At 38.7% G+C, this 21,933-nt stretch overlaps 8 protein-coding genes across 8 annotated transcripts; 3 read left to right on the forward strand and 5 right to left on the reverse strand.

The window, feature by feature from the left end:
- Nucleotides 1-113: 113 nt before the first annotated feature.
- Nucleotides 114-2,745, reverse strand: hmt1 (vacuolar phytochelatin and glutathione S-conjugate ABC family transmembrane transporter Hmt1; the record flags this gene model as incomplete). Its single annotated transcript, XM_056183613.1, has 2 exons — nt 114-2,399; nt 2,548-2,745. The coding sequence occupies 2 exons, from the start codon at nt 2,743-2,745 to the stop codon at nt 114-116; spliced, it is 2,484 nt and encodes an 827-aa protein (XP_056038959.1).
- A 1,590-nt stretch (nt 2,746-4,335) lies between these two features.
- snf22 (SWI/SNF ATP-dependent chromatin remodeler Snf22) lies at nt 4,336-9,333 on the forward strand (the record flags this gene model as incomplete). Its single annotated transcript, XM_056183614.1, has 1 exon — nt 4,336-9,333. One exon carries the CDS (start codon nt 4,336-4,338, stop codon nt 9,331-9,333), a length of 4,998 nt encoding a protein of 1,665 aa, XP_056038960.1.
- A 290-nt stretch (nt 9,334-9,623) lies between these two features.
- SOMG_04838 (phosphoglycerate mutase/6-phosphofructo-2-kinase family) lies at nt 9,624-10,481 on the reverse strand (the record flags this gene model as incomplete). Its single annotated transcript, XM_056183615.1, has 1 exon — nt 9,624-10,481. The coding sequence occupies one exon, from the start codon at nt 10,479-10,481 to the stop codon at nt 9,624-9,626; it is 858 nt and encodes a 285-aa protein (XP_056038961.1).
- Nucleotides 10,482-12,168: 1,687 nt separating this feature from the next.
- Nucleotides 12,169-14,156, forward strand: SOMG_04839 (GTPase activating protein; the record flags this gene model as incomplete). Its single annotated transcript, XM_056183616.1, has 2 exons — nt 12,169-12,174; nt 12,234-14,156. 2 exons carry the CDS (start codon nt 12,169-12,171, stop codon nt 14,154-14,156), a joined length of 1,929 nt encoding a protein of 642 aa, XP_056038962.1.
- A 134-nt stretch (nt 14,157-14,290) lies between these two features.
- On the reverse strand, nt 14,291-16,863 carry nup97 (nucleoporin Nic96-like protein; the record flags this gene model as incomplete). Its single annotated transcript, XM_056183617.1, has 2 exons — nt 14,291-16,619; nt 16,670-16,863. 2 exons carry the CDS (start codon nt 16,861-16,863, stop codon nt 14,291-14,293), a joined length of 2,523 nt encoding a protein of 840 aa, XP_056039310.1.
- A 560-nt stretch (nt 16,864-17,423) lies between these two features.
- cwf26 (complexed with Cdc5 protein Cwf26) lies at nt 17,424-18,378 on the reverse strand (the record flags this gene model as incomplete). The annotated part of the gene is made up of 2 exons (XM_056183618.1): nt 17,424-17,430; nt 17,474-18,378. 2 exons carry the CDS (start codon nt 18,376-18,378, stop codon nt 17,424-17,426), a joined length of 912 nt encoding a protein of 303 aa, XP_056039308.1.
- A 98-nt stretch (nt 18,379-18,476) lies between these two features.
- On the forward strand, nt 18,477-20,216 carry tfg1 (transcription factor TFIIF complex alpha subunit Tfg1; the record flags this gene model as incomplete). Its single annotated transcript, XM_056183619.1, has 3 exons — nt 18,477-19,019; nt 19,098-19,193; nt 19,245-20,216. 3 exons carry the CDS (start codon nt 18,477-18,479, stop codon nt 20,214-20,216), a joined length of 1,611 nt encoding a protein of 536 aa, XP_056039709.1.
- Nucleotides 20,217-20,575: 359 nt separating this feature from the next.
- Nucleotides 20,576-21,877, reverse strand: lsc2 (succinate-CoA ligase beta subunit Lsc2; the record flags this gene model as incomplete). The annotated part of the gene is made up of 1 exon (XM_056183620.1): nt 20,576-21,877. One exon carries the CDS (start codon nt 21,875-21,877, stop codon nt 20,576-20,578), a length of 1,302 nt encoding a protein of 433 aa, XP_056039313.1.
- Between the last annotated feature and the right edge of the window lie 56 nt (nt 21,878-21,933).

Raw genomic sequence — 21,933 nt, forward strand, 5'->3', positions numbered from 1 at the left:
AAATAATCGTTTTTATCATTATACATACCAGAGACGTAATCAGACTACATTGTTAGAGAACTAACTACCAATAAATTTAAACTGAAAAGAAAAAACAAAAATAATTTAAAACCCTACTCAGTAGAAAACTTCTTTGAACTTGAATCTTTGTTTGCCTGCTGCAACCACATTTTCTTGTACACACCATCTTCATGCTTGAGCAAATCCTCATGCGTACCAGTTTCGACAATTTTTCCGTTGTGAATGCAAAGAATTAAATCAGCATTTGTGATAGTGGATAATCGATGGGCAATCACAATAGCGGTGCGACCAGCAGCAAGTCTGTTCAAAGAAGCTTGTATATGACGTTCTGTGTTTGTGTCAAGCGCAGAAGTAGCTTCATCCAACAAAATTATAGTTGGGTTTTTCAAAATAGCTCTAGCTACAGCCATCCGTTGTTTCTCACCACCACTGAGTTTTAGTCCTCGCTCTCCTACTCGAGAATTATATCCATCGGGGAATTCAAGAATTCGGTCATGAATCTGAGCTGCCTTGGCGGCTTCATACACTTCTTCATCAGAAGCACCTGGTTTAGCATATTTAATGTTGTACATAACAGTATCATTAAACAAAATGCTATCCTGAGGGACCACACCAATTGACGAACGTAAACTAGATAACGTGACATCTCGTATATCCTGGTCATCAATAGTTATAGAACCATTATTTACATCAAAGAATCGCAAAAGAATTCTCATGATAGTAGATTTTCCACCGCCTGATTCACCTACAAGGGCTATTACTTTACCTGGCTCCGCAACGAAGCTGACGTTTGATAAAACAGGTTTGCGAGGATCATAAGCAAAAGAAACGTTCGAAAAAGCAACTCGGCCATCCGTAACCTTCAGAGGAGTAGCATCCTCCCTTTCAAGCACGGTAGGTTGTTCTTCGAATATTTCGAGTAGTCGCTCTGCATCAATAATACTGTTCTGTAGCGAACGATACAAAGTTCCAAAAAAGTTAAGAGGCTGCTGAAGTTGCGTCATATAAGTCAAAAGAACCACAAAATCGCCAACTGTATTGTAACCAAATGACACTTTATAGGCACTTAGCAAACAAGCTACACATAAACTAGAAGTGAAGATACCACCCTGTATGATGTTCAGAACACTTAAACTGGAAAGAACCGTATTTTCTTGACGAAGATATGCATCTACAGCATCGCCAAAACGATGATTTTCAAAATCATCAGCATCAAAGTTTTTGACAGTTTCATAATTCATGATAGCATCATTTTGGACCCCGTAACTATCGCGCCAGCTATTAACCATTTTCCTTCTTGCTTCAGTACGCCAGGAAGTGATTTTAACGGTAACGTAACAGTAGCAAAATGTCATAACGAGGACAATGAGGGAAAAATACACGTCAAACTTGACGAAGAAATAGATGATTGCTACAGCAAGATCTGTAAGAACAGGTCCAATCTGGAATAACAGTTGCTCGACAAATGTATTCACGGAGTTTGCCTTGGTTAATGCAGCCAAAACTTCACCACCTCGTTTATTTAAATGAAAATCGTAGGACAAACCCAAAACGTGCTGTAAAGCTTTTGTGGAAAGTGCACGATAAGCATATTGTGAAACAGGAATCCACAGAAAAGAACGCAAAGAGCCAACTAAGCCCATATTTCCTTGAAGAAAGCGATAAAAAACGAATAGAAAAACTTCAAACCAGGGAACACCACTGCCGGTTTGAGAAAGCTTTTCGGTGACCACACCAAGTTGTCGAGGAGCAAGTATATTAGCTATTCTTCCGATAACTAACAAAATAACGCAAACAAAGATATGAAGCTGTAGCCTAAAGTTCTTAACGGGCCATAAGTAAGGGAAAAGTATAGCAAAAGACTTGAAATAAGCAATCCAGGAGGTATTTTTTGGGGGCTTTTTAGAGTCACTTTTCTTAGCTGCTTGTGGAAGCGCCTGGGAAGATTGATCTTGACCTAGTTCGGGATCCAGTTGGGTACCACTTTCAAACATTCTTCGTTCTTCGTAATCCATCATGTCACGAGAAGGTTTCTTACGACGATAGGTTACATAAATGGCAAAAGCAAAAATGCATAAAAGAAGACGGGCTAGGTGATCAGCCATAAGAATACCCTGAAAGGTATCGCCAGGAATGGGTGTGAATGCAAGAAAAACGGTTTCAAAGATTGCTTCCGTTAACCATGCATATAAAACATTGACTCTATAAGCAGAGAAAAAGGAATTAGTGTATCTTGGTAATTCAGATGTGTCTGTGCAGCTGATTAGCACAATGCCCCAAAAGAGTAGCGACAAAACAAGGCACACCACAGAAGCCTTATGGGGCCACCAGTTAGGAGTTCTCAAAGCATAGACGACTAAATTGGCGATATCAATTACCTATGTAGAATGAGTTAGTAAGTACCATAAACAAAATCAAGCCCTTCACAATTGGGTGTTAATACTATGTAATAGGTATTAACATAAAAACCCAATGTAAGTATTAAACGGACATGTGCTGAATATCCGTTATTCCCTAGCTACATACATATGTCAAAGCAAGAGCCAGAATCCACCAAGAGACGATTTTCAACGGTTCTTTACCAAAGCGGCTTTTCCTTGATAAAGGTTCAGGACCTCGTCGTTGTTGCTTGAAAGTCTTTAAAGTCCCGAGACCGAGAAAGCCAGCATATAAGCAAGCTACCTCGGCGATATTAAAATGAGGATTATCGTACCTCAAAACCATCTTTTAAACTTTAATTGTTTCTTCTTTAAAAAAAGCAATTAAAACTGATTTGAAATCCTATGTTTTCGTCCAATTCCAAGAAATCCTATGTTTTAGTATGTTTTATATGGTTAGGTAATGATCGAGGAGAAAAAATGCCAAGCTCGTACTCAACCCACCAAGGCTTGCGCAGATTACGAAATTTGTTCATCCGCTAATTATTGCTATATATATTGTAACTACAGTTATGATTTTCACCAAAGCAAAACAGAAAGTAAAAGGCAGTCATGGTACGGTTGAACAAAAGCAAATCCTTGCATAGTGGAAACCAAGGAAATTGAGTGGATGATTACAAAGTCTTTTCTTTATTCTATTGTACTATATATGTAGGAGAAGACGTCTCTCTGAGTTTCTTAACATATATGATATTAGAAAGTGATAAAAAAAAAAGAGCCAAACTGCCATTCTGAATCTCTTGAAAACATTCTCTTAAAGATTTTTAATATCAAAACAATTAGATTCTTGCCCGAATCAACAAAAACTATCGGTTTTCATGGTTATTTCGTTTCAGGTATATTCATCTGATATGTAAACTTGATCAGATTAATAGCTTGCATGCTACTCAAAATAGAATCAAAGAACCGCGTGCTTGACGAGAATGAAGCTGCAAAATCGCTATTAATGCATGCATTAGTTGGTAACTAGTTGTTTTTAACTCATCTTGCCGACCTTCTACTACTGCGTCGATAGCTAGAAGCGCTTCATTTCATCGTTTAGCTGATGGTGATTCAACATCAACAGGTATGAGCTACCGTTATTTTAGCTCAGACTTTAATTCAGCAGTTAAAGACTGCGGAGACAGTCGAAAATTATTGACCAAATTGAAAGAGATTCGATCTTGACTAGGCGCTCTTACAAGGTTTTTCCTTTCCTTTCCTTTTCTCTACTTCCGACCCCTTTCAAAGTCTAGCTTATTTATTGGAATTCTATAACTAGTAAGAGGACATGTTGTACAAAAATACTTCATGAGAGTGGATCGTACATCCCAAACTTGGCCTTACAATAACCTACTTTTTTTCATCAGAAGAATTAGTTAAACCAATTGCTTTTTCTACTTTTGTTTAAAAATGAAATACACAACTGTATAGTACCTGCGTTTCGCACCTTTTATTAATTGTTACCTTTGCTACCCAAACTCACCGCCAGCGTTTTGTAACTTCGCCTTGTTACTTCAGCTCTTTCCTCATCTTCTCTACAAATATTCAAATTTACATTCGAAGGGCGAATTTAGGAGAAACCGCGCATATTTAATGTACGTATAAATAAGAAGGTGTTTTTTGCTTCATCCTCTGTATTTTCTTTTCAGAATAACTTGTTTGATATAAGACTTCCTTAGAAGGTTTGTTGGCTGTTAGATTTCTACGCGTAAACGCAATTTCATAGGTCTCTAAAGGATCATCCTTTTTTTTTTTTGCCTTATATTATTCCTTCCAAAGAGTACGTGTCTTCTCCTTTGTTTGTATCTTTATCCCTTGCATCTTTTTGCAACACTTAATTTGCAGCTTTTTGGGTTAGTGATCATCAAATTTATCGTTTTGCCAAACTCTTTTCATGTCGACCCCTTATGTGAATCCAAGCTTTTTACGAGGGCTGACCAAGGAGAACGTACGGGCTATATACCGACGATGGCAATTCTTGAAAAGTCAGGGTGCTACGGAAGAGTCGAATCCAGAATTTGCACATCTGACTTCTGTTTTGAGATCAATTCAAAAAATTCAATATACGGCTCGTTTACAGCAGATTTCCAAGCAGAACCAACTCTCTCAAGCCGCAAATGTTGGGTCTTCAGCTGCCAATGAAACTCCCAGTAGAGACCAAAATCCAATGCTTTCACATGCGTCGCCAGCTCTGCCTAACGTACATCCTGGTCATCCTCCCGACACAATTACACCTTCCTCTGTACCACCAGACGCTTCTGTCAATTTTATGAACACTCATAATGAAGTACCTCATCCCGATCCATCCTATCCTCATCAAGGCAATTCTACTTCTCCTAGCAGGGTTTTCCCCAACAATTATTCTGCAAATGTTCCAGGTGTTAATACGATGAATAGTTTAAATTATTATCGTTCTAATCTTCATAATACGGATGCCTCCATGAATACAAATGCTCATGGTATGATGCCAAATCAGTACCCTGGCTCCCAGTCAATGGATGCGGCCTTCAGTGGTAATCCTCCGGGTGCTATGTATAACAATCCCATCGATTCTACTTCTTTGGCAAATGGAAATCGTCCGCCATCAGCTCCAAGTAATCAAACTTCTTCTGTTGAACAGAATTCAAATATAAATCCTTATGCGGGTAAGAGGTTAAGTAATGCAGTGCCTATGCAGCCTATGATGGACAGACGAGCTTCTTTATCCGTTAATCCTCGACGATCTTCAACTCCTGGCGCATCTATGCCAACTCCACCTTATACTAACTATAAAGGAGATAGTCTTCCGCCACACCCTGTTACTTATTCCCCTTCTTATCCTTCTCAATCAAACTTTCCTACCCCAAGTAATGTGAATACGGAGAACGTTTCAGTACCTCTTCCATATTCCTATGGACGTCCACCAAGTTCTTCAAACTTTCCTGGTGACCCCTCAGTGAATGGAAATCCGTATATGGCCTCTGATAATGCACTAAACCCTGGTCCTTCCATAGCGTCCGGAGGTCCTCAAGTTGCTCTAGCAACTTCGGTTTCGCCCAATATGTTACCTTCTGATCCAACTTCCGCTAGGGAATTTGCTGCCGACCGTTTGCAACCAACTAAAGGTAGATCACCGGCCATGAATGTAGGAAATCCATACACACCCTCCTTGCCAAAGCCACAACCTACCACCTTTAATCCGGCTCAGCTTTCCTTACTAAAGAATCAAATAATAGCTTATAACTCTTTGAATTCTCCATTTGGCCAAATCCCACAGCCTATTCAGAAAGCTATATTTGGTAAAACTCTTCCTGAAGTGCCTGAGAATTTACTGGTAAAGCAGCAAAATCGATTGAACCAAACAAAAGTAGATGAACCTTCGGCTTCTTTGACACCTCAGAAAGAAACACCACCCGCGGACATGCATTTTGCTCAAAAACGAAATTCGCAGTCTCGGTTCGAAAGTGGAAAATTGAATTCAAAGGATGTAAAAGACTCTGTTTCGCCTCATATTTCCGCGAAAGAAAACATCATGAAGCCTGTGGTTTCTCCAGTTACTTATTCATCTTGTGTCGATCCTAACAGCTACATTCAGGCTCCTATATCGTATGAGAGGTTTTCTTCTGCCGAAAACATGAAACTAGTGCCTTCTTTACTTTCTTCTGGATTGTCTTGGGATTTTATATTTCGTAATTCAGAGGTGGCTATTGCCTGTTCCGTTGGTGATAGGATTAATTCTCTGGAAGATCTTTCTGCAGCTAAAGGGAAGTCTAACTCTTCTGAAAATGAAAGTCTGGATACAAAACGGATGATTGAACTTCGATGTTTACGATTATTACAAAAGCAAAGAGATCTACGCTGTGCCGTTTCTTCAACGATTCAGCAATCGGAAGTCTTGGCGGCTGGGAACTTAAGGAATATGTTTCGAAAGGTTAAGCATCAAAGCTTACAGGAAGCGAATGTAACTTTATCTGTTGCAGAGCAGCAAAATAATGCACATGCTTTGAAACAAAAAGAGAAGCTTTTTTCTCGGCTGAGATCAGTATTACAACACGGACAATCAGTATCAAATAAAGCGTCCATTCGAAAGCAAAAGTACACTCAATTGGGCAAAGATGTAATGTCTTTACACTCTCACTATGAAAAAGAAGAGAAAAAGCGCATTGAAAAGAGTGCCCGGGAAAGACTGCAAGCATTGCGCGCTGATGATGAAGCTGCCTACCTTGAATTAGTTGATAAAGCCAAAGATAGCCGAATTACTCACTTACTTCGACAAACGGATTCTTTTCTTGAATCTTTAACTGAAGCGGTGAGACTACAGCAATCAACGATTTATGGTGGTAACACTGCTGGAAAAGAAGCGAAATCATCGACCGCGCCAACTGAAGACGAGGATAAACTCAGTATGGATTACTACAATGTCGCTCACCGCATTCACGAAGAAGCTGAGCAACCTAAAATCTTTGTTGGTGGTAACTTGAAGGATTATCAGCTTAAAGGTTTAGAGTGGATGTTGTCTTTGTATAATAACAATCTAAACGGTATTTTAGCAGACGAAATGGGTTTAGGTAAAACCGTACAGACAATTGCTTTCATCACTTATTTAATGGAGAAAAAGAATAATCCAGGCCCTTTCCTTATTATTGTTCCCTTGTCAACTTTAACCAATTGGAATCTTGAGTTTGAAAAATGGGCTCCGAGCGTTACTAAAATCACTTACAGGGGACCTCCGCAGTTGAGAAAAGCATATCAAATGCAAATTAAAAGTAATAATTTTAATGTTTTGCTAACCACCTTTGATTATATTATTAAAGATAGACCATTACTTTCAAAAGTGAAATGGTTATATTCCATTATTGATGAAGGTCATCGGCTAAAGAATACTCAATCAAAGCTGACGAGTACTTTGTGTTATTATTATCACTCACAATATCGTTTGATTTTGACTGGTACACCGTTACAAAACAATCTTCCTGAGCTTTGGGCCCTCTTAAATGTTGTATTGCCTAAGATTTTTAACTCTGTCAAGAGTTTTGATGAATGGTTCAATACCCCTTTTGCTAATACGGGTGGTCAAGATAAATTTGAACTTACTGAAGAAGAGTCTTTATTAGTTATTAAACGTCTTCATAAGGTACTTAGACCATTCTTGTTTCGGAGACTCAAAAAGGATGTCGAAAGTGAGCTTCCAGATAAAGTTGAAAAAGTTATTAAATGCCCTCTCTCTGGTTTACAATTCAAGCTTTACCAACAAATGAAAAAACATGGTATACTGTTTGTAGCTAGTGATAAAGGAAAAACCGGAATGAAGGGACTCCAAAATACGGTTATGCAGTTAAAAAAGATTTGTAATCATCCGTTCATATTTGAAGAAGTTGAAAGAGCTATTGATCCATCGGGCACCAATTATGACTTGCTTTGGAGAGCTGCCGGAAAGTTCGAGCTTTTAGACCGAATTCTACCAAAGTTATTTCAAACAGGTCATAAAACTTTGATTTTTTTTCAAATGACTCAAATCATGACTATCATGGAAGACTACTTACGTTACCGTAATTGGAAGTACTTGCGTTTAGACGGTTCTACCAAATCTGAGGACCGCTCTGATCTTTTATCACAGTTTAACGATCCAGCCTCTGATGTCTATGTATTCATGCTTAGTACCAGAGCGGGTGGTTTAGGATTAAATTTACAAACCGCTGATACCGTCATCATTTTTGATACTGATTGGAACCCACATCAAGACTTGCAAGCACAGGATCGTGCTCATCGAATTGGTCAGACGAAAGAAGTTAGAATTTTGCGGCTTATCAGCGAAAAGTCTATAGAAGAAAACATTTTGTCTAGGGCGCAGTTCAAATTAGACCTGGACGGTAAGGTTATTCAGGCTGGAAAATTCGACAATAAATCAACCCCTGAAGAACGTGAGGCTTTCCTTCGTTCTTTGTTGGAACATGATGGTGAAGAGGATAATGATCTGGGTTATAGTGAGCTGCAAAATGATGAGTTAAATGAACTTATTTCAAGAACAGACAATGAACTCGAACTTTTCCGTAAGATAGATCAAGAGCGTGCTATAAATGACGTTTATGGAAAGGGAAAGTCTTTAGATCGTTTGTTGTCTGTCAGCGAACTTCCTAGTATTTATAGGGCTGAGGTTGATCATGTTGTAAAGGAGGCATCTGTAGATATTCCTTTTGACGCTGGACGTCAAAAAAGACAAAGAGCTTCCATTAGTTATGCTGAACCAGGATTTGAGGATGCATTTGAAGAAGGAAGCAAAAGTGATATGCCCCGACGTCGTGGTAGACCAAGGAAGAAACTTGCTTTGGATAATCTTAATTACTCTGGGCCTTTAATTTACGAATCACGTTCGAGCAAGAGGGCAAGTCAAGACCCGTCTACACACAAGTACGAGGCTCTTCAAAGATGCTTAAAAGAGATATACGAAAGCATCTTTTATCTTCAAGACGAAACTGGTCGTTTGGTTAACGGTTTATTCTTGTATCCTCCTAGTCGTAAGCTATACCCGGATTATTACGTTATTATCAAGCATCCAATTGCCCTTGGTAAAATAGGTCGAAGTATAAAAAATGGTAAATACACGGATCTTCAAGGTTTGGTTTCGGATTTTATGCTTATGTTTAGCAATGCCTATACTTATAATGAAGAGTTTTCTCCTGTATACGAGGACGCCAAATTTATGGAGCGATCTCTTACGAGCATACTGGAAAAATTCGAAAGAGAAAAAATTTTTGAAAAATACGAAAATGAAGAGTTAGCTAAATTGAAAGTCGAGCCTAAAATTGACAATGGGAAAGATCCCCTAGAAATAGAATCCAATTTGGACACTGTTGCTAACGATACGGAGTTCGAAATGGATCAGGATTATGATGATTTAACTTCTGAAGAGTGATTCTCATGTTTATTTAGTAGGTTCCTTCACATTGTTTGAATCCTAATCTCTTCCTCATAATGACAATGAAGCATTACACAAAAACCGGTTTATTGAAGGATTGCATTCTTAGGATTTATCTAAAATACATGCCAGCAGCTGATGAATCACAGAGAAAACGTATAATTTAATTCAGCTTAAAAGTTTGTTTTAATAATTTATTAATGTTTTGAACACTTTAATCAACACCTAAATCTTTCTGAGACTAGGATATGTGAAATCTATCGTAAAGCCTTATTTATTATAGAGGCTTAATCTACTCGCCTGCAAAACTCAGTAATAGGCTTCTGCTTTGAGTCGTACGTTGTACTGCCTATATTTCGTACTCTTCGAACACCTCGAAGATGCGAATTCAAGTTCATCTCTACAGTCGTGTTGCCCTCTAAATCGATAGCAATTGAGGTGTAGGAAGCATTGCTCCAAGGAAGTATTTTAGAAGGAAGGGGTGTTCTAACAGCTGCCAAAATGGCACGTAAAAGAAAGGGTAGGAAAAGACCATGTGAAACAATAACAACTACATCTGAAGCATCAAGTCCCGTTTCTTCTGCTTCCATCAACAAGCTTTCCGCAAATTCACGTGCTCTATGTACTAATGAATCGCGATTTTCCAAACCATGAACCTTCATGGGCGCTTCATTAGGTCTGTAATTGGCAGTAAACCTAAATGATGTTCCTTCTAATGACCCTAAATCTTTCTCACGGAGCAGGCTGGACGTGAAATTGGGACAATTCGTTACTTTAGCAATTTCCAGGGCCGTTCTCTGAGCACGCGTCTGAGGTGAGGAATATATGCAACGAACCCTTTGTTCCTTTAAAGACTTTGCAAGCTTCTTTGCTTGATTATAACCGTGAATCGTCAATTCACTGTCAATGCTTCCAGCCCTTATCCCACGAACGTTGTGCTCAGATTCGGCATGTCTTACAAGTAAGCAAGTGAATTTCTTTAATTGAACACCTGGTAGATCTCTATTACCTGTCGAAGAAATGTCTCTTATAGGACTGATCAATCGCCAAGACTCGGACTGTTTGCGCAAGGAAACCTCAGCTAATGGTTCTTCTTCTGCATAATCAAAGGGACTTAGTACAGGGCTATGTTCTGAAGAATCCATCTCATTTGACCTTAAATAAATACCTGATATTTTGAGAAGCTCATGAATTTCTCTTTACCCAAAATCGTAAAGGCTTAAACACAGATGTCACCTAACTGGAAATTAAATTCAAGGATCAAAATCTTTTCTTTAAAGAATTAACTTGATGAACAAATGTATACCAGCTAATCGAAACGCAACTAATTTATATCCAAATGTGTGAATACCAATCTAGGGCTTGCTTTGAATTTCATTACCCAACGATTTCCAATTTCAAAAAAAAATAATAATAATAATAACAATATTAATCTTGGTCGGTAAAATCCCTGAAATTTGTTCAAATGGAAAGCATTCTAAATTTTGTGCTAAAGTCAGGTTGAGACCTCAGAAAAGGATTACACCTATGCTGTTTATGATGAAGAATAATATCAGAGATTCTCTAAAGTAATTAATTTGCAAATTGGATATTCGTTATACTATTCTGTGAAAACTGCTATGAAGAAACGACTGTTCCCCTGGGGAACCTCCTGTTCGTAAACCAGAGGTTAATATGCCCTTTTAAGACCAATATAAGATTAAAATGGTTATTATTGATTCAACAGTTTTCACGGGTTGTAAGAGCTTGATTATGCTTTTAGGACGATTCTAGCAGTTTGAAACTTTTCATGATATTCAGCTACAAGACAATCTATGTTTTTTTAGCATGTCAAGAAAGTTACGAAAAAAGAAGATTTTCATTAGTATTATTTTGATTCCTTCAGCTAGCTTGGTTGTTAAAGTGAGTATGAATTATCTGTACTATTCTCCTGTTTTATCGACGATCCTGTATTGACCCAAGACACTCAAAGTTATTATATAACACTATTTATCAGGGAGAAGGACCCAATGGCATTCATGCCCTCAATGCTTCTGACGAGTCTTGTTTGTTTTTAGTTCAAGTTTTCAGCAGAGTTGGCCATTTCAACTAAACAAATAGATCACTCGTTTTCCCTCTATAAGGGCGGATTTATATTATCAAAGCCCGGTTTTTTCTTCTTTAAGAGTTTGTGTCTAAGCCCTGACATTGTACAAATCGACCTCCTGTAGATTCATTCTTTAGCTGATTGAAGGATCGTCCTAACCATTTTTGAACCTCAAGCTATCCTTTTGAGAAAAAAAGCTTCCATAGGTCCGTGACGTCTGCTCTATCTTGATGCTTGGGTTCATTTGTATGAATCTTCGTTTTGCCAGCGGAGAGTAGTGTAGTAAAGAACAAGAGGTATTCTCCATATGCATCTAAAAGAAATATACTGTTTTGTTTTAGATCTCCAAACCTTTGCTTTGGATCATTTATTTGCATGTACATTTTAATTTACATACTTGATATGCAAATTCACCAAGGATTTTCAACAACAATAAAAGGAAACTTGTAATAGCTTGTAAATATTCTAAAAAATGAGTATGGACCACAATGGTGGAATCACATCTCTCTTCTAAATAGTTTGTTTACCAACATGTTTAGTTGAATCCTTTCACACTATACTTGAAGTGAACTTGAAACCCCAAATTTTACCTTGTTGGAAGTATATATAGTACTTTCTTTTCTAAATTTTTGCTAACATTGGGATAAACTATTTCAGTTACTTTGTATCCCATTACACCGCTTATTCGACGTTGTGTAGTTAAATTTGAAGAATAGCTACGTCCTTATAGAAGAGTTTCTTTTTTAATGAACGTGTGTATAATTTATTTAGTATTTTGATTGAACTACTGTCTAATCAGCTTTGGTTATAGAACACAGCAGTTGAACCGTACTCTTCATCCACTCTAGAACCCTTGGAGAAACAGCATGAAATAATTGAAGAAAAAGAGAATTTGAGTACTATTCATGCAATGTCAATGGAATCCTTGAGGTCTTCTAAATCATCAGAGTCTTCCCTAAAGGAAATTAGCTTGGATTACTCATCCCCTGGTCTTCAGGCACAAGCAGCTATTCCAGAAGAAACAAATTCTAATTATGCTGATAAAAGTATGCTTCGCCCTATTTCACCCGGCGTTCGTGGCAATAATGGCATCCATTCGACACAAGCAGAAAATCCTGGGTTTGGTCAGTTTCGTCCTGATCCCTCTCCATCCTCCTCTTTTATCTCAACTGAAACAAACCAAACTTCTTCATCCTCCCCGCAATCTGGGTTTGAGCAACTACGAACTATATTCCGCAGCCATGAGGATCCTTCGAAAGCAATCAATGACTCTCGTATTCAAACCCTAATATTTGAATTAAATCAACAATGTGAAAGTGACTCTATTCCTGTAAGTCAGATTGACTGGTTAGAATGGGCTCGTCTATCATTGTCCGCTAATGATTACACTACAAACTCAGATGCAGAAACCTCGATTGCCTCCATTCGAAATCTCATGTTGAAGAATTCTTGGAGCGTTCCTTCGCCCTGTAGAAAATCTGTTTGGCAAACCCTTGTAACCGCAGAACGCAATGAGCTGTTAACACTATACGCCACGTTGAGTACTTCAATAAACTCTTTGGATCCTGTCATAAAAAGGGTAATTCGAAATAATGCTTTTCGGGGTCCACTAGAATCATTCAAATACGCATCACCAACTCGTGCAAAGGTATCCACGAATGGATTGTTTCACGTGCTTCACGCATTCACATTGTTTGATACAACTGTTGAATATGCTTTAGATGCTTTACTGTGGCCTGCTGCATCGCTTCTATCGTACATGCCCCAAGGAAACGCATTTCGAAGTCTCGCTTGTTTGCTTGGAAAATCTAATTTAAGCGAATTGTATGTTGCTAATTTGGACACCTCTGAAGAACAATTATATGCCCTTGTTTGGGGGTGCATTAGTGATCTTTCACCAAAGATTGCTTTATCGCTGCAAAGGATTAAGGCACAGTCTTTGAAATCTTTATACCCGTCACTAGCTTGTTGTTTTGCTAACTTTTTATCCATTCAAAATGCCTTACGCATCTTGGATCTTGTTTTCTGCTATGGTTTGGAAACGTTCGTTCGTTTGCTTGTAGCTATTTTCCTGAAAAACGAGGATAAACTACTGAATATAACGAATTTAGACCAGTGGAATCGATACTTAAGTTCTGATATCGTCGGCCCCTATCGCTTTCCTACAACTCAGAAGTATACATTTTATACACGCACACCCGTCGATGTTGATTCATGGATACAAGATGCTTCAAATCTTCAAATAAGCACTGATCGATTTCCTTCTTATTTGTCCTACCATGAAACTGTTATATCACGACAAACATTTCGCACTAATATGTTGAACGAATTGAAAGTTCAAAACAAGGATTTGGCTGAAAACATAGCTGAACTGGAAAACAGGATGGTACTTTTAAATAGAGAGAACACAAATCTTTCCACTGAACTGTCAAATCATCGTGTTTTAAGGAGTGAAAGTGAAGAAAAAACTGACTATTTACGAAATTCTATTGCTACATTGGAAGAGCAAGTAAAGCATCTACCAGAGCAATTAAAGGAATCTCTGCAACAAGAAATAGTTGTTCTGAAGAACCGAAATCGAAAATTTGAAGAATCCAACGCGTACGCTGTACAACAAATCACTTACCTTAATGAAGAGTTAGAAAGAACTTTACGACAACTACATGATTTAGAAGATAAACACTCTCAATTGCAGGCCAGATGGGATAGTGTTTCTAAGATGTTCAAGAAATAATTTTTTATTTTATTATATTATGATATATTATACATTGCTGCATTGCATAAATACACTTCCTTAGACAACCAGTTCTACTTAGACGCTGAACTAATCAAACCAAAAACAAAAACGTAAAAAAGAGAAAGAGTGGACTAGGTCATTTCAATTTCACAACGATTTAATTGCTCCAATATGTGTGAAGGCATACGGAAGTCTATTAATGAGCTGTACATTACAATTTTCCGTGCCTTCATACGATAGAACTGTAGCTTCGTGTTTGCTATCGAATCGTTGTTGTAAGCAGATGATTTCTGCTTTTTATAAAGCTCATTGATACTTTTCATAGCAACCAAAATAATTCCCGGTATATTGTGTAGCAGGCTGTCATTAAGAAAACGGAATTCAGCCGCCAACTTACGAACCACGTGAGAATCACACTCTGTATCCAGAGGCAATATCTCTATTTGTTGTAAGGCAGCCAAGACTTGTTCGTAATCTTTGTTTACATAAGCATGGAAAGCTTCCACAGTGAGTAGTAACAAATCCGTCGTTTCTCTGTTTTTGTAATTAATCTTACTGTATATAGAAGGGTTCTTTCCATAAACATTCATCATATTTTTGACTAATGAGATAAGTTTTTCTGGGAACACGCCTTGATCCATAAATCCTAACAATGCAGAACCCAAGCATCGATTGACAACGGAGATAACAACATCATAAGCCTCAGCCAAATGATATAGCAAAACTGAATCAGACCATAGCCCTTGATCATCAGCAATTTTAGCAGAGTGGAAAGTTATCTTTGTTAGAAACTCTTCCTGAGATGAAAGCTTTAATATCGAGTATCGACTCTCCAAAAATCCGGAAATACGTTCGCCGTCAGCACGAATATCGCCAACTAAATGAACATAATCACGGGTACTTAAGATTAGATCTTTCAAAGCTTCGTGACAGACAGGGGCATATTCTGTAACTTCACACATACTCGCTAAATAGCAAGCAGAAGTAACTGCATCATTTTCCTGCATGCCTTTAACGTAGCTCATCAACATTGCTTCATATCGCAGGCTTGGTTGACCTGCAGTATCATTTACAAGTAAAGTATCAAGAGGAGGCGAAGATTTCGGAGAAGCGGTGTGCAGCAAACCATGATGGGCACATGTGATAGCAAAATGAACAGCGTCTGTAGGATAATAACTATATAAAAATTCGATAGCATGCTCATAAAGACCACATAACATTAAAAGGAAAAAATACATAACAGGATAAGAGCCTTGCTTAGTAAAATAATCAGGGCCGTATGACACCACCAATTTTTGAACATCTTGCAGGGAAAAGCATTCATGAGCAGATATGTTCGTTTCAGTAAATTCTCGTGCAAGGGAAAGCTGTAACCAAATATAGTCTTCAGTCACAAAACAAACAGAGGGACAAGATGTTTTGGAAAGCTCACAGCGGCCAATTATTTTATACACGGCATATTTGAAAGGATCATAGTCTTCTTGGAAACGGAGCGTCTGATTGAATTCAGAGAAAAGTTTGTTTCGCAATTCTTTGGGAATTATCGAGTTTGGAGCCTTCAAATAAGCCTTCAAGTAAGTAGGGAAATCGGTGGCTTGTCTCTCTTCAAAAAAGTTGTGATTTTGTTCAGCATATGCGACGGCTTCATCCAGGTAGCCCGCACGCAGCAGATAGAAGATGAATGCCCAAACCGGTAAGTCCCCTAAAAATTCAATATTCGAATTCGTCCAAACACCATTTTTTGAGAATCGAATATTAATATATGCACGAATTTTATTTACAACAGAGGGTACGCCACCAATGGAAGCAGCTTGAGGGTTGTTTGCGATTTCTTTATTAACAACATCAAAGAATTGCTTTTCCAAGAAACGTCTAGAGCAGTCAATAATTCTTTGATTTAGACGTACTTTAGAAAGGCTATCTTCGTAGAAAGGAAACAACTGGGATTTGGATCCGAGTAATGGATCTGAAGAACCATCATAAGAAATGAAAGAACGTAATAAATTCCAAGTTTCATACAAAAGAAGTGACTTCGTATCTTTTGACAATTCCTTTGCGACTTGGCAGAAAGATGAAACATAATTTGAGCCAGGTGAAGACTGAGAAACATCGGAGTAACACGTCTTTAATGAAGCAGCAAATACCCGGCTGCGAGCATTGTTTTGGGTTACTGTTGCCAGCTTTTTCTCTTGAGAAGTAGATGATTCCGGAAATTCCCTTACACCTGACTTCTTTCCCTGCCACTCAAGCTCCAGATACTTGTCAAACTGAGACTGGGCATCCTGAATAAGGGCTTCAAGCGAATATAGCACATTTTTCTCTCTTTGGTATTTCAAAAACATATCCACGTCTGTAAAAGAAAGTTCAAGAGTTGTAGGAGGTTTTGCATGAAGCGATAGTGACTCAATTTTCTTCCATGTTCTCTCAGCATTTATTCCACTTCCCGCGAGCAAGTAATGTCTATATAGAATATTAGTAATTATTCTTCAGATGTATTTCTTTATTCATACGCTTTCGTATTTCCATCTTTGCTTGGTGGAATATGATTATGTGACTGAATCGCACGCTGCTCAAGTTGGCCCAAGTTTAACTGAATAAAAGGCAAAGACGGCTGTAACAGCTCGCCAACAAGTTTCCTAGATTTCGTGTCCAATAAAGGCAGCGAACAAGTCGGTTTTTGAACCCTCTTTGGTTCTACAGTCATGACACGGTTCAAGTAGTAAACAACAACTTGCTTTCTCGCTACTCCAAATTCATTCGGAGAATTCGGCCTTTTTGTGTGTTAATCACCGAGTTTACCGAAAATGTGTTCTGTGTTCTTATAAAAAAAGGTATGAATTGAATAAACTAAAATAAAAACAATAAGAAAATAAAATAAAACAAAATAAACGGTTCTGCTTTCGACATTTTTGAAATGTGTTTTCTTCCTTGGGTAAAATACGAAACAATCGATAGCAGCAGGACAATTGCTTTCCTTAAATACTTTGTATTTGAAATGTAAATAGTCTAGAATAATTCTTTATGAAATTAAGAAAAGGAAGAAACCGAATATCAAAAATGACCTTGATCGTTTTGTTTAGACAGTATTGTAAACTTGAATAAATGGGGATGTTGCAGCTTATCCCGGAACTATTTTAGGAAGTAAAGAATCTTCTAAGAAAATAGAACAAACAACTATCTTATTCTTCTTAAATCCATCTTTTCATCCTTTTTAAAGACCCAATAACTGATTCCCTGAAACAAAAGATGCTGTAATTCTATGCATCACATGCTAAAATATTTGTTAGAAAGTGTAACAAAGCGTGCAACCTTACTCTTCCACTGCCCACATTTGAGCTTCGTGTTCTCGAGCTTTCCGCTCATTCTGTCGCTGAAACCAACGATTTTCAAACCCATTCCCCCGAATGATACCATCCCATCGATGGCCAGGGCGAATATTAAATCTGTTTGGAGGAGCATATCCTTGATATGCTTTTGTAGTGGTCGTGGATCGCTTCGTCAAAAACGCTGCTGCAGGGTCGTTCCATCGAACCTTTTCTTTAAGTTCCTGGTTATATTCCGGATCATCTTCATACCTTGAGAGGGGTACATTCTTTTGTCGTTCCAGCTCTGCAAGATACTCTTGTCGTTGTTGAATTTGTACTTCACCCACTTGATTTTCCTTCTGGCGCCTTTTTTCCAATTCCTGTTCTACTAGTTTCCTCCGTGCCTCCTGACGTGCAAGAGTAATATCTATACGTTTACCTGTAGCATCACGATAAACCGTTTCTTTACTTTTTCGTAATTCCTCGTCTGGCATAGCGAACTTCTCCTGCTCTTCAATTTCACGCTTCCGCCTAGCTTCTTCTGAAACTTGTTTACCTGTCACCAATCCATACCCAGGACCCTTGTCCGTTGATTCTTTTGAAGACTCTGTTTTTTGGTTTGCCTCGCTGGCACCTACTGGTTTCCAACGCGATGCTGTTGGAACCGCAACATCTTGCGCTTTTTGGGCAATTGTATTTTCATCTAAATCTTTTATATGTTCATCGTTAACAATTGTCGGTTGATCCTGTAATATAGTAGCCCCTTCTGTATAGCCTGCTAGTTCATCGTCATTTCTCCATCCAGCAACATCTTCATCTTGAATTTCTACAAAATCTGAAGATTTAGACTTTTTTCTTTTCTTTCCTGTGTCTTTCTTTAAATATTTCTTCGCGATATAGTCTGCGTTCGACATAGTTGTTTAGTGTAGATATATCATACTTATGCACAATCCCTTAACCATCTTCCAGTTCGTCAGGAAGATCATACTTTTTAAGCCTTTATAGCTGCAAAATGGACCTGAAAGATACCAAACCCTTTTCGAATGTTAAGCAGGAACCTACAGATGTGAAAGAACCCAAAGTAGAAGAGAAACCTGCTCAAGATGCAGCTACTCCACAAAATCAACAAAAGTTTTTGGATTTCCAACTTTCCTGGTGTCCTAAAAATGAAAGAAAAACTACAAACCACCATTTATTAAAATTCCATTCCAATAAAACCATTGATCCTCTGAAAACATTCGTGCCACCCATCAAGATGCAAAGAAGAGATCCCCATGCCTCTTCTTCATCAAACAATGAACAGCAATCTGCCGAGCCTGGTACTTCTAGTAACATGGATGCATCTTCTATTGCTCCTTACGGAGGAGCTCAAAACATGAAGCAGAATGCTTTCAAACGAAAGACCCGCCAAGTTGTCAAGGTGGATCCACAAGTCCGCAGACTTCAAGAGGAAGAATTGTCGCCGTGGATTATGGAAGACTTTGAAGGAAAAAACACATGGGTTAGCACTATGGAGGGAGGTCAATCCTCTGCTTATGTCTTATTTATGTTTTCTGTAGGTTTTTTTGGGAGATATTCCTTCAACAAGCAACACTGGTATTGTAAAGATAAGCTGGTTTACTAACAAGTGTAGGAGAATGGATTTAAGGTCATTCCAGCTGATCGTTTCTATCGGTTCAATCAGCGTAGTAACTTTCAGACCCTCTCTATAGATGAAGCAGAGGCCAAGGTAATTTTGAAAAATATTTTATTATAATGTATTGTACTAACAATCTTTTAGATGAACAAAAAGACACCCATTCCTCGCTGGTTTATGAAAAAGGATAATAATGAAGAAGGGGGGTCTTCGGAGGGCGCTGCTTCGCCTATGTATCATCTCAAAACTGTTCCGAATGCTCGTACCGTTTCTGGTCCTAGGACAACGGGAAGTGATGATGAATTAGATTTTGATGAAGAGTTTGCAGACGACGAAGAGGCACCCATTGTCGAAGGAAACGAGGAGGATAATAAACAATTGGAAGAGAAAATGAAGAAAGAAATGCTTACTGCCAATCTATTCGGTGAGGCTGAAGAGCCTAACTTCGAAGAGGAACAAGAGCGCCAGATATCTCACGAAGGCAAAAAGCTTCAACGTTATCTCAAATTACTCGAGAAAAATTTGGCGTATGAAAGTGATGAAGAAGATGAGAATCCCTATGCTTCACCCAATGAGGCTAGTAGTGAAGAAGAGGTACTTAAAGAAGAAGAAGAGTTACAGAAGCGTGAAGAAAAGGTTAAATCTCGTTTTTCAGCTTCCAAAGCTACTACACCCAAACCCACTGGTACCCCGAGTGCCAACTTGAGCCCTCAACATCCAGTTTCCCAACTCAGTTCGCCTTCGCAATCGTTTGTACAATCTAAACCTTCAGAGCCTATTGTTAAAGGTCCCGGATATGTTGTTTTTCGAATCTCGAGCGAAAAGCTCTCCCAGTTTGCTTCTGACTTTCCTCCTCTTCATCCTAAAATTGTTGCTACTCCTTCGTCGGAAGCGATTGTTGGAGCGGACGGGGGAGCTAATGTTAATACGGACGATTCTAATCTTATTACTGATGCTGAAGTCATACAAGCTCTCAAGAGTGGACCTATCACTATTAAAGATTTGATTCATCTATTTCACGCCAAATTCAAGGCAGACACCAGAAATCGTACGGTCATTCAGAAAGTTATTCGAAAAGTTGCCAGATTTGAAAACAAATTGTTGGTTTTGAAATGATGATTAATTCGTTCTTTGTAACAGCATTGTGCTGTTACGGGCCAGTCTTCGTTAAGTACGCGCACATTTTGTTGAAAAGTAAGAAAAAAAAAAGCTTGTATATTTTTGGTTGTTAAAGGGCACTATGTTATGAGAGTATGGAATGAAAATAAATTATTTATAGGATTGACCAAGAGAACTATCATTTACGATACATAAGAAGTTTACGAATTACTCGTTTTGTAACGACAACTGATTGCAAAATATAAATGAATTAAGATTACGTAAAGAAGGTTTATGCTTTCGCTGTAAAATTAGTAATCGCTAAGTAGAAATCATTAGAGAGGGGATTGAGAAGTTGAAGATAATACTAATGAGAATCAAAGAGGGAGCTCAAAGCTAACGTTGACATTAGCTTCACGGGCCATCTCAACGACACGGCTGTAACGGCAAGCTTTTTGAGCAGCTTCGTCGAGATCGTCGAAAGAGAAAATACGAAGACCAGAGTTGTTGATAACGTCCTTGGCGGCATGTTGATTAGTACCTTGCAAACGGCAAATGATGGGAATGTTGAGGTCTAAGCTAGAAACAACGGAAATAAGACCTTGGGCAATAACATCACAGCGAACGATACCGCCAAAGATGTTGACAAAAATGGCAGTAGTCTTGTTATCCTTGGTAATAAGAGAGAATGCCTTACGGATGGCTTCGGCATTAGCATTACCACCGACATCCAAGAAGTTAGCAGGCTCACCGCCGTGAAGCTTAATGATATCCATGGTGGCCATGGCAAGACCAGCACCATTGACAAGACATCCGATGCTACCATCTAACTTAATAAAGTTCAAACCAACCTTGCCAGCTTGAGCCTCATCAGGATCTTCTTGGGTGATATCACGTTCGGCAAAGATATCGGGATGGCGGAATTCAGCATTATCATCGAAGCTAAGCTTAGCATCCATGCAAAGAACCTTTTGATCGGTAGTTTCAGCAAGGGGGTTAATTTCGACTTGAGTAGCATCACAGTCATTAAAAACCTTGTATAGCTTGGAAATAGAGTCGATGGCTTGCTCTTTGCAGGCGGGAGTGAAGCCAAGCTTGGTGACAACCTCCTCTGCAATAGAGCGGTCCAAGGTAGGGGTATTGGGAAGGGAGCGTTTAATAATAGCACTGGGGTTTTCAGCAGCAACACCCTCGATATCGACACCACCTTGATCAGAGGCGACGATCATGGGACACTGTTCATCACGGTTCATCAAAATAGCGAAATAATATTCACGACGAACATACTTACGTTCACAGACATAAACACTGTTACAAGGCTTACCAGCAGGACCAGTTTGCTTGGTGATAAGCTTATGGCCGATCATTTGCTCGGAAAACATTTTTGCTTCAGTAGGGTCGTAAACGGAACGAACACCACCGCGAAGACCGCTTTCAAATTGGCCTTTACCACGGCCACCAGCCAAGACTTGGGCCTTGACTACCAAGTCACTGACGCCGAGTTTCTGGGCTACCTTTTCAGCTTCTTCGCCCGATTTGGCGACACCACCACGAGGCACATCGACGTTAAACTTGCGAAGTATGTCGTGTGAAAGATACTCATGAAGAGCCAAGTTACGCTTCTGCACGTGAGGAGTAAAAGTACGTGCTGATTTTCTTAAAATGCTTCTTGACAACATACTGTCGATAAATTAGTTAAATCAATACAAAGAGTGAATGTAGGATATACGAGAGA

Source organism: Schizosaccharomyces osmophilus, chromosome 3 (assembly GCF_027921745.1).
Source record: "Schizosaccharomyces osmophilus chromosome 3, complete sequence".
In the NCBI taxonomy this organism is placed as follows: domain Eukaryota; kingdom Fungi; phylum Ascomycota; class Schizosaccharomycetes; order Schizosaccharomycetales; family Schizosaccharomycetaceae; genus Schizosaccharomyces; species Schizosaccharomyces osmophilus.